Source organism: Hyperoodon ampullatus (assembly GCF_949752795.1).
Source record: "Hyperoodon ampullatus genome assembly, chromosome: 13".
Taxonomy (NCBI): Eukaryota; Metazoa; Chordata; class Mammalia; order Artiodactyla; family Ziphiidae; genus Hyperoodon; species Hyperoodon ampullatus.
This window is the reverse complement of record NC_136926.1, coordinates 39331873-39344527: the sequence shown is the minus strand read 5'-3', so window position 1 is coordinate 39344527 and position 12655 is coordinate 39331873. Positions and strand designations below refer to the sequence as shown.

Sequence of the window (12655 nt, the reverse complement as noted above, 5' to 3'; positions counted from 1 at the left end):
TGCCTTGGTTAATAGAAGGTGGCAGAAGTGACACCATATGACTTCTGTGCCACCTGTCTGTCCATGTCTCTCTCTCCCCCTGAGGATTCATGCCCCGACACGCCTTGGCAGTTCTTTCATACTAGGTCTGGCTACCCTGAAGCTGCCACAGAGAGGAGACCACTTGGTGAGGCCATGAAGAGGTACAGTATAAGGAGATGCCCGAGGAAGCCTGGCTGTGCAGCCCCTCCACTGTTTGACTCTCCTAGCTGGGGGCCTAGATACTGTGGAGCAGAGGTAAGCCATTCCCCACTGAGCCTCTCCAAATCCCTGAGGGGTAGAAGCCCTGAGCATATAAACTGTTTCACACCACTAAGTTTGGGGGTATTTGTTGTGTAACCATTGCAACTTGAACAAAGCAAGTTAAAAATAAGTTACAATCTTTATTAAATTACAGTTCCCTGCAGTACAGCATAGCAAAAATGTGGATAAATCAAAGAGCTAAATATGAAAAAAAGAAAACCATAAAAGTGCTAGAAAAAATAGTTGAACAGCATCTTTTACAATTCTGAGTAAAGTCTCTCTAAGCATGACACAAAACCTAGAAGTCACACACACATATAGGAAGTGTATAAATAGAGAAAACCTGGAAACTCCTCCAAACTGCTGACAGTGGTTGAGGATACACAGATGAGGAAGGAGAGGGCACCTTCACATTTTTTCTGTATACACTTTTCAGTTGTTTAGCTTTATTACATACACTTTTCAATTGTTTAGTTTTATTATAAGTATATTAATTTCATAATTTTAAAAAGAAAATACAAAACAAGAGATACCAACTTTATCCTCTTAAATTGGAACAGATTAAAAATAATATGTCAGTGTACATGAAGATGGTGTCAAGGGAGCCAGTCATACTGCTGAGGAGGAAACAGAAATTGATACAATCTCTATGGAAGGTACTTGCAAAATGTTTCAAATGCTTTAAAAGATTTTGACCCTGTCTTCAAATTTTTTTAAAGGTACATCTCGTGACACTAAATTGTTTGCAGTAAATAAAAATTTAACATAACATGTTGAAAAGATGGGGATGCGGCTATTTATGTGTAAACTAAGGTAATACATAGAAATTCTATGCAGTTATTAAACCATGTTGTAGAAGAAATGCTACTGAGATGGTAAACTATATTATTATTTTATAAAGCAGTATGCAAAGAATTACAATAGAGCACTTTGGTACATAAATTACATTATACATATAATACATGTGCCCAGAAAAACCAGAAAGATAACCCCCAAAATGTGCTTGACGGGATCGCCCTTTGGGGTTTTCCAAGTTTTCTACACTGGGTATGTATTAATTCTAGGAAGCAGCTGGGCGAGAAGGGGCATTTAATATGCACTATAAGCATCAGAAATGCTGGTATATGTCACTTATAAATAAAAGCTAAAAATAAACAAAAACATGAGGAACTCCAAGTATTTACAGAAACCAACTTTCAAACAGTTACTTTAGCAATGTGGTACACTGCTACTCAGACGTTTTTACATCTTTTAACCCTTACCCTAACTGAGCTATTCTGTGCTTATGAAAAGAAAATATATAGCTAATAAGTACACTCCTTATTGCCACGTGCCTTAAGAGTCTAATTTGTCTTACCACAGGAAAGCATCATGACCAAAAACATCCTAATTAACATCAAATAGCAGTAACAGTAAATGTCCACACAGTAGTTAAGTTTCTGAACAGGTCTAAAATAGGTCTCCTATGCCATCACAAAAAGTCAAATACACTAAACAAATGGGTATGCAATACACACTAAGAGGTATATCCTAATTTATCTGCACAGCTCTTCAAATGAGTGCTGACTGATGAAAGGCATAGGGAAAATGTATCCCAACCTCCTCACTTGACAAGAAAAGTAAAAGCCCAGTTTTCAGCTGTTCCCCTATTTACATATTTTTCATCTCTAAGTTCATTTTCTCCAAAATACAATAACATTCATGAGCTCATAATCTGAGTACAGGCTTTCTTTAAAAGCAACCATTTAAACATACAATGATAACTGGTTTAAAAAAAATTAAAAACTTCTACAATTCACGGTTTTAAAGAATACTTCAGGAAAACCACTAATGCACACAAAAGCACATCCAAATCCTTTCTTGGTTCCCACAGTTCAAATGCCAACAAAGCTACTGAACAGCTGTGAAACAGACTAAGGCTGAGAATTGGAAAAAGTAAACAAAGCAACCCACTCCACTACCAAAATGAGCAGTACAGAATTTTTAATGAGAATGCAATTAATTGACTTTAAAACAAAAGATGACATTAAAGAAAACATAAAAAAGGAAAAAGGATTAAATGAACAAGGCCAACATTTTACTGGTCTCTTACTCTGGCAGCTTTTTTGTTTCCCCTTACTTCATCCACCCAATTCATTCTCAACTAAAAGCATTCCCTTCCACTCTAAACCTCCTTAGCCCTGGCAAGAGTTATTCCTTAAAAATTCAATAAAATTTAATTCCCTAACTAAACCCATGAATGCTTTTTCTCCTTCCTAAAGAATACCATACCACCCTAGAGAGTTAACACTCTTTCCCTTTGCTAAGCTTTATAAAGACATCTGCCACCGTTAAATGAACCACCTGATGATAGCTTTTGACTCATTCTAATACTCAAATGACCATCTGCTCTACATTTTAATGACATCTCGCCTAAATTCAATAACTTAGAGAATTTACATAGCTTAAGTCTTTTTGCTGGCAAATTTTATGAGACCAGTAAAACACTATGGTCGAGATCAATAACTACAAGTTCTTAAAAGAGCCAAGAAAAACAGCTCAAATTCATAAGGCACTGATTTATTTAAGTAAAATGTTAAATTTCTAGAGAGAAAAAATGATTGAGAGAGAAGGTTCTCCCTACAAGCAGTTCATTATGTGAAGCACTTAAACATGGAACAAGAATATGTGAATTATCTCTTTGTATAAGAGCAAAAGAAAAAGTAAACAATGTAAATGTTCATTAACAAGAGAGTGAAGATATGTATTAGGTAATACAATGGAATACCTAAAATGAACGCTCAAGAGCCACACAATTCAACATGGATGAATCCTTCAACCATAATGCTGAATTTTAAAATTATTCAAGAATACAGAATGTTGCAAATAAAGTACTATGCACTGTTTACAGATATATACAACACAGCGTAAATGTAAAGAAACCCATGGGAATTACTAATTTCTACACAGTGGTTACTTTAGGAGAGGAAGGGAATGAAATTGGGAAGAAGTACAGAGAGTGTTTTAAACATTAGAAATGCTTTATTTCTAGATAGGTTCACAGTTATTTATTAATCACTTATCCACTTGGATATCTTAAATACTATGTAATAAATTTTAAAACATTTTTAGGGCCTCCCTGGTGGCGCAGTGCTTGGGAGTCCGCCTGCCGATGCAGGGGACGCGGGTTCGAGCCCCGGTCCGGGAGGATCCCACGTGCCGCGGAGAGGCTGGGCCCGTGGGCCGTGGCCGCTGGGCCTGCGCATCCAGAGCCTGTGCTCCGCAACAGGAGGGGCCGCAGCGGTGAAAGGCCCGCGTACCGCAAAAAAACTTTTTTAAAATAAAAAATAAGCATTCCTAGTAGACTAGTATAGTGCCTAGTTAATCCTCTAAACTTTTGCCCTAATTAAAAGATTTCACCTAACCTCAAAAAATAATTTACAAGTCATTAACCAGTGTTTAAAAGCAATTACTTGTTGTGGCATAACCGTTTGCTGATGTCACTCAACCAACCAAGAATTCCTATTTCTGATTTATGGATTCATTCAATTTTAACCCCAAATCAATGTGACAAAAAGTTTACAGAGATTAAAGAGGGTTAACCAACTTGAGTATGCATCTTATTCTCCCTGAACCGTCAAAGTACTTATGGTTTAGAAACTGGCTGAAATGTAATTAAAATTCCTACTGAGGGTGAGGCCTTTGTGACCTGCCAGCTGGTTGGTGGCAGGTCACTCCACATTCCTTACTCTTGAGAAACAGTAAATTAGTGAAAATAGTATTGTTATTATTAATAATACTAACCGCTACGTAAATCGGTACCAAGCCAGGTGCTTCACATATATTTTATTAACTTTCCCAGCAATACGAAAAGGTAGGCATTATCATCCTCATTTATAGATGAAGAAATTGAGGATATGAAGGCACATGTTAGTAAGTGGCGGGCTCAAATTCAAACCCATGTGAGGAGTCTGATTACAAAGCTTGGCCTCTTATGCCCTTACCCTACCAGGGTTTTCCCCTCTACTTAGCTCTGATTTTATCTGAAGAATAATTACATATCTAGGGCATCATGTTCCCCATTCAACCTCTGCGCTCAAAATATGTTATTAAATCCTATTCTAATATTCAAATAAATTTCAAAGAGATACATTTTTAAAATTAAAAAGACTATCTACTTCTTAGTTAATTTCAAAAGTGTTGTAGAGTGAAACACCATCTACTTCCAACCAACTCCTGTTATGAGTTAAGGAGACGTCTTTGAAAGTGCCTCACCCAAAATCTACAACTCTTTCATATCTTTTCTGTTGGACAAGTTTTTCTCTCATCTATTTTTGCAGCCTCTGCTACTCTACTTTATTATAAGCTTGCATAATAAAATTACAATCATGCCTTACACGGTCCAAACAAAAGAAACAAGGCGTCAAATTAGGCATACAACTGGCAATTTTAGTGATATATTTGTTATTTTTAGCACTTGTTACACAAGAGTAGAAAATTAATGAGGTCAAACAAAAATAAGAATTTTACCCACTTTATTTTTTTCCTGCTAACAGATAAAAATTCATTTTTTCATTTTACAAGCAAAACACCTGTGTACCTTGACCTCCTCCAACTTCATTTTACAGGTGAAGAATTAAAGTTTTAAAGAGACTAATGTTATAAGGCAGGGGGAAAAAAAGACTGACAAACCTAGATTTGAATCTCAACCATCAACCAATTACTTATGAAATCTTGGGCAAATCAGTTCATTTCTCATAGCCTGTTTTCTCATAAGTAAAATGAAGGCTATCAAACAACACTTTTATGAGGATTAAATGAGATAAAGTATATAAAAAGCTTAGCATAGTTCCTGACACATGATGGGAGCTCAGTAAATGTTTGTCCATTCCCCTAGTTAACGAGGCCACATCAGAAAATCTAGAATGAACAAATACCTTGACTTCCCTACTAAGCTCGTGCATTTTCCACTACTCCATGATAAGAGACTGGGAAAGAGAGGTGAGCAAGGCACCACAATGTAAAATATTACAATCTCAAGCTTTTATGATTTATTATCACTAGCCCTGCAAAACTCCCAAAATTCAAATAGTGATTTTTTTAATATCAAAACGTTTCTACCCCATTTCTTGATTTTTTCGGAACAAAATTATCATCAAGAAGATAAATCCATCCCAGGAGAAAGCTATATACTCTTATCATGAGTGTGCTTAGAGAATATAAACTAACCCTAACCACAGCAAGCATCTACAAAAGTAAATATGCTCCCAAAGGCACTCCAAAGCCAGAAATGAATGTCTGGACTATTTGCTGCATTCCATTATCTCCTCCATTAATTTAAACCCCACCTTATCTTAGTTGTGTCCTACAAGTTCATTTAAAAGCTGGCTGTTTAGACTTCAGAACCATTTTCCCTCAGAAACAAAGTTTTAAAGATAACTTAGGTACTAGACTATTTCACAAGAACTTATTTACATAGAGCTAATCTATGGGCAAAGATCAAAATTGTTCCTGTGTTCCTAATTCCATCTGAGGAGGTGGTTTAATCGCTGTAATGCAAACATGGTGATAAAAAAAGGCAAGCTAAATTGGTACGGGGACATATGAAAGTATATGAGTAAAGAAACGGGCTTAGGAGAATGAGAAGTGCTCTAAAAAAGCCATTTCCCTACAGATAGTTAAAATGCATAAGCTCCTGCCTGGTGACAGTGCAATGGTTTTCAAAGTGAAGTATATGACCCAGGAAATACAAAAGATCATCCTCTGAAATTAAAGAGATAAGCCCACAATCTCTTATCTGTTCCAAAATCCCAAAACTCTTAAGTTTTTTGTAAATGAGCAGGAAACTCACTCAGTGGTAAATCCTGATCTGAACAAACAAGAGGCTGTGTAGTCTTTATTTACCCCCTTAGTATAACCATTCATATGCTTCCTGCAGAAATATTGGTGTATCTGATGACAGGGTGCTGCTGTGGACCTGGAAGTGGGCATTAACAAAAGTTTATAAATTCAGGCCCAAGCATTCTGAATAAAGGGTTGTGGACCTCCATTAATACTTCGATATTTACTATTTTCCTTTTTTCCTTTTTTTTTTTTTTTTTTTTGGGCCACACCACACAGCTTGTGGGATCTTAGGTCCTGACCAGGCCCTCAGCAGTGAAAGCTCGGAGTCTCAACCACTGGACTGCCAGGGAATTCCCTATATTTACTATTTTGCTAAAAATCTATGAATGAAATTAGGTTATTAATTGTACATTATTCAGCTGATACTAGCACCCTCAGTGAGTCTCCACAAAAAAAAAGAAAAAAATCACACACGGAATACAAGGTGTACTACTAATGAGTGGGAATTTGACAGCCTGGGGGGTCTAACACTGTTGCTCACTTCTTGCACATTAAGATGGGCTGCACCTATTTTGTGCCTAGTTAAGCAGTCTTGTGGAGCACCTCCTAATGATACAAAACAACATGTTGATTATCTTGCAACAAAGTGCTTGAGGGTTAAAATTAAGAATAGTTCCTTTTTTTTTTAATAAAATAAGTATTCCCAAATTGCACATCTTTTCTGGAATGAAAAGTGGTTGTTAACGGTGTGCTCCCTAGAAGATACATATATTTTTAAATTATACCATTTAATCTATCCCTTCCAGGTAAAGGTGATGTCTGACAATAAATAAGAAAATAAACGCAGTCCAAAAGAAACTAGAGTAAGCACGGTGAAAACTGACATTTGGAGATACTTCCATCATTATATGGTCTTTAATGCTGAAACAATGTGTATCACCAATAAACTCTAATATCTGCATCCATAAAGGAAAATCACTTTTATTTCATTTTAAATTCAGTGGATTTTGAATTTATTTATTCACAATGTAAAAGTGAAACACTGTCCAATTCGTTTGTTAGAAATGATCAGCATCAGAAAAGATGGAAAATTACTAGCTAAATTTCAATAAAAATGTTTAATTAACTGGTAAATGGGATAGAAAAATAAGATTGAGATTTGGTAAACACATTGTATTAATCGGGTCCAGTCAGAAGACAGGAAACCACACCACTTCTAAAAATGGGGAAACAATGAAAAATAGTATTATTAAAATGTAAGAGGCGGGGACTTACATGGCACAGTGGTTAAGAATCTGCCTGCCTTGGGCTTCCCTGGTGGCGCAGTGGTTGAGAGTCCACCTGCTGATGCAGGGGACACGGGTTCGTGCCCCGGTCCGGGAAGATCCCACATGCCGCGGAGCAACTAAGCCTGTGCATCCCAACGACTGAGCCTGCGCTCTAGAGCCCGCAAGCCACAACTACGGAACCCGGGTGCCACAACTACGGAAGCCCACGCACCTAGAGCCCATCCTCCTCAACAAGAGAAGCCACCGCAATAAGCCCGTGCACCGCAACAAGCCCGTGCACCGCAACGAAGAGTAGCCCCCTCTCACGGAAACTAGAGAAAACCTGCACACAGCAACTAGGACCCAACACAGCCAAAAATAAATAAAATAAAATAAATAAATTTTTAAAAAAAGAGTAGTTAAAAAAAGAAAAGGAGTAGTGTTTTTTGGTTTTTTTTTTAAAAAAGAAAGCTGTTTCATGTTCCTTTATTTCCTCCCCTTCTTCCTGCCCAATAATGTCAGTCTCCAAAACTGAAGACATATATTACTGACAAACAATGAAGGCTTGGAATCAGCTGAGGGGAAAAGGAAACAACAAAGAGCCTGGACATCTCAAAAGACAAGCAGTCCCTTAGCATCCTGCTATTCAAAGTGTGTCCATGAGCCAGCATCATTTGCATCACCTGGGTGCTTTTAAACTACTCTTGCTGAATCCCATACCTACTGAATGAGAATGTCTATTTTTAAAGGTTCCCAGTTAATCTGCATGCTTACTGTCTGTTTGAGAAGTACTGACAGAGGGATAACTATTTCTTGAGATCTTGAAGTTGATGTCTTGAGGTCCTCAGTTCAACCAAGCTGCAATTTACAAGGAGTATTAAAACTAGATGGACTTTCATCACTTAAAACATTGTTTTAGCAGATAAAGATAAAAAAGAAGACATTTTACATAAGTATTTAAAATAGATAGGATCTATAGGAAAATCAAGTTTTCCTTACAGATGCCATTACTAAAAAACCTCTCACAAAATCTCGTCCTTTCCAGGTCTGGCATCCTATTCCCCAAACATTGTTCACACAAGTCCTGTTTTTTCCTAAGACTCTGTCCCCTGATAACACTCTTTTCTCCTGTAGTTCTAGAAACAGATCAGAAGAGAAACAGGAGGCCTCAGAAAGGCAACGCTGAGGGTTATTAATCCGTTTCACTTTTTATCCAGGGTCAGCACTTCTAGACCTTCAATTGAATAATGACATCTAAGGAACTGGTCCACAAATGACCTAAGAAGCACTCTTTGCTAGGAGTGGAAGAAAAGTACACAGAACTGCCCCCCAAACAGCCTGGACCAAAAATACCAGAAACTAGTTTTAAATAAACCTAATCATCTATACTCCTAACTTTCTTTATCCATACCCAGGAGGGTAGAAAGAATTTTAATAGGAAACCCACATTTATTTTCTCCACTCTTTCTCTGGTAACAATACAACACTGTAGTCAAGTGACCAAAAAACAAGCATTAAGTAAAAACGCATTTCTCCCCACATCCTATAAAATCAGTACCTAACTGATAAAAGGTCAACTATACCTACTTGATTACAGACTTCACAAAATTAACTCCAAACTAATTCGCCAATAACATATATATTTTCACGATCTTCTTGCTCACGACAAATTAACCAAATATATCTGGATACAAAATAGAAGTTATATCATTCAAATATATACTAAATGCTCCTCTTCTCAAGGTTTTACTATCCTAGACCATAAATTCAAACTTATCATGTGTCACCTGAAAGAAAAAAAAAAAACAAAGCTTCTGTGCCAAAATGTTACAGACCACACATACAACCCTCAGACCAAATCTCCAACACACAGTAAAGAAATATCAGAAAGATTCAAAATGACTCAACCATTCCAGAATCCTTAATTCCCAGGAAAGTTTCATTTTATTTTAAAAGCTACCCATTTCTTAATTCCCAAACAGACTGCAATAAATTTTCTGTTCATATAATGTGGGTAACAAGTAAGGAACAAAGAATGAATAACCAAAGACAATCTCAGTTGTCCTGGTAAATATTGCAAGACTTTTTAAAGCTAACTATGAAATTTAAGAACACAAAAGGCATAAAAATGTAACACACACCTATGTACCACCACCCAGTTTAAGACATAAAACTTACCCAAAAAATTACTACACTCCACTTCCTTCAGTGTAAAGATAGCCACTCCCTTGAACTTGGCATTTATTATTATTTTTTGGTATACTTTTACCACATATGTACATATCCCCAAACCAGTGAGTACCAACCCGCAGCAATCATACCTGGCAATGTCTGAAAAATGTTGGGTTATCATAACTGCAACCAGTGGGCAGAGGCCAGGGATGCTGGCCACAGTGCACAGGACAGCCCCCTCCAGCAAAGAATTATCTAATCAGTCCAAAACAGCAATAGTGCCAAAACTGAGAAACCCTGTCCTAAACAACAAACAGTACTGTTCTACATTTTAACATACCATACGTTTTCTTTTTAAAGAAACTTTACTTTCTTGCTTTATTTGCTTAACATTAATCTTCTCCAGAAGTGTTTTTAAAACGTTTGCTAACGGAATCAGATGAACGAGATGAATTGATACATACCAACAAATTAAATAATGTGTAAAATTATCCTGTAAACTAAGATTTTTAAACCTCTGAAAAATACCTGTTTTTACATAAGATAACGAAACTATTTACACGACAGATATACTCCATACTAGAAAACATAGAGACAACATGAATATCCCTTCAAAAATTGCTGTAGTACAGGATTTGTTACACTTTACCTTTACCCTGGAAAGATATTTAAAATTCCCCATAAACCTACAATTACTGATCCCAAGATGCCTCCAAATTATTGAGCTCAAACTTTAGCTTGAGCTAGCAGGATAAAATTTTAAGAGTGTGCAGAAACAGGAATATGCCCCATACAGTGTTGTAGGAGGGTAAATTGGTAAAATGTCTTCCCAAGGCATTTAGTCAACATCTCTCAAAATATTAAATATGTGCACTCTTTGATGCAGCAATTCCACTTCCAAAGTACTCAGTACACATGCACAGGATATACGTACAAGGAGTCATTCAATGCATCACTGTAAATAAGAAAACCTGAAAGAATACAAATGCCCATCAACAAAGCACTGGTTAAATAAATTACTGCATTCAATCACTGTAATATTATGCAGCTATGAAAGAATAAGGCAGACATCTATGTGCTAACATGGAACAATCATTAATAGGTACTATTAAGTTAAGAAGCAAAAGTACATAAAAGAATATAGTAGTTTATTACCACTGGGCCTTAAAAGGGTTGCAGATTTACAATACGTTAATACATATGCTTGCAATGAGTATTCTGTAAGAACACACAAGAAACTGGTAACAATGGTGGCCCCTTTTTGTACTGTGTTGGTCCTGCACATAAATCCTCTGCAATGTTTAAAAAGCCAGCAAAGAAACACAATTTTATGAATTATCTATTCAAAAACTGAACTGCCTTGTGTTAATTTCCTTTTTATTGGTGCTAACAATAACTATGTACCCATTTCAGGATTTGTTAGGTTTTGCCAAACTCAGTCATAAAGCTTTAAAAATAGCTTATTTAAGCATTCTGAAAATTATCAAATTTTAAATTTGAAACTAGTTTCTACTGAACAGAGTACCAAGGATAAATCTATGTGAAAATGAATTCGATTAAATTATTCTGAGAGCAAGCTTTCAGTTTATCATATTATATAAAAATTCTAGTCAATAAAAAAGTTCCCTGAAATTTGGTGAATCAGGAAGGACACTGACTCATTGCTGTGTTAATGGATAAGTCTCTGACATAACCTTACAAATGAACTGATATGTTAAAAGATATCAGGTGTCCCCTATACCTATCTTCCACTTGAAAAGAGTATTTAACACAAAGAAAGGGTTCAACAGCTTAGGCTGTTTTTCCCTCTATTGGTATAAAGATATACAACGAAACAATTAAAATGAAAAATCATTCCACAGGGTACTAAGTAGCAGCATTCAGCTACTGAACTCCAAGTCTTTCTATGTGTTAGATGAGGAGGAAAAAAGGGTATCGCAACAAATCCGAGGTACCAACGACCGGTCGGCAATTGTAACCGGTCAACTAAACACCATATGGCAAGGCAAGCCTCCCTTCAGACACTCATCACTCCGTGGCTGATTAATTTCAATGGCTTATTAGACAGGCCTCTCCAGACTCCTTCCCTAGAGGAGGAGGAGGGGAAGTGTCTGCGGTCTTCCCGGTGCTTTGTGCCTTCCAGGCTTGAAAGCATCCCCGTGATGGTGCAGCCATCATTTCCCTTGGGGATGGGACGGAGGAAAGAGAAGAGGGGTCTTTTTTGTAAGTTTTTGTTTACCAGGTATTGAACCTAAAATTCCTTTTGGCTCCTTCCCCGCTGCCTCCAGCCAGGCGCTGCACGGTAGGCGTTCCACCACGGGCTTCTCCCAGGCCTCCCGACGCCCCAGCACCCCGCCTCGCCCCTGCCCCCACGCGCGCAGGCCCCGGGCCAGGTGGCCGCCGCTTACCCGTGGGCGCGCTGTCCAGGATACGCAGGTCGTAGGCCCCGGAGCAGCGGTAGTTGGCGGCGGTGCCGTTGTCCCACACCACCACCACCTCCTCAGGGCTCTCGAAGCTCCGGACCGTGCCCACATGGCCCTCGCCGCCGTCCTGCTTCCCCCACTTCCAGTCCGGGCCGCGCACCACTCGGGCCCCGACCCCTTCCACCATCACCCGGTTATTCCTGGAGTTACTCATCGGGGCCCGAGCGGTGGGCTCCGCCGCCGCCGCCGCCGCCGCCGCCGCCGCCGCCGCCGGGGGACCCGTGAGGGAGTTGGGCCCGGGCCGGACTCTCGGCGCCGGCGGGGGCGGCAGCGAGCCCCGGGGGACGTGAGAATAACTCACGGGGGCGGCGGCGCGGTCCCCGCCGAGCCCACAGCCGCTCCCCAGCCGTCGCCGCCGCCGCCGCGCCCCCCGCTCGGTCTGGAGGCCGGACTGCAGCAGCTCCGAGGCGGCGGCGGCGGGCGGGCAGAGAGGAGGGGGCCGTGGGCGGGGACTCCCCCGCTTCCTCCGGGCTCCCCGGCCGGGCTACAGCGACGGCCGCCAGGAGACCACGCTCTCCCCCGACCGGGAGCGCGGGGAGCACAGGGGGCCGGGGGAGGTTATCCCCGGGGAGACGGCGCGGGCGGCCGAGAGCAAGCTTAACTGCCGGCCTATTTTCTCGCCCGGGC

At 39.4% G+C, this 12655-nt stretch overlaps 1 protein-coding gene across 1 annotated transcript in view; it reads right to left on the bottom strand.

Moving 5' to 3' along the window:
* Positions 1–12182, bottom strand: part of MIB1 (MIB E3 ubiquitin protein ligase 1) — a gene marked incomplete at both ends in the record, with an annotated part of 111090 nt that extends 98908 nt beyond the window's left edge. The window contains one exon of the mRNA XM_079717014.1: positions 11954–12182. Coding sequence (XP_079573140.1) covers positions 11954–12182 — 229 coding nt within the window. The remainder of the gene's footprint in view (positions 1–11953) is intronic.
* Positions 12183–12655: the final 473 nt, after the last annotated feature.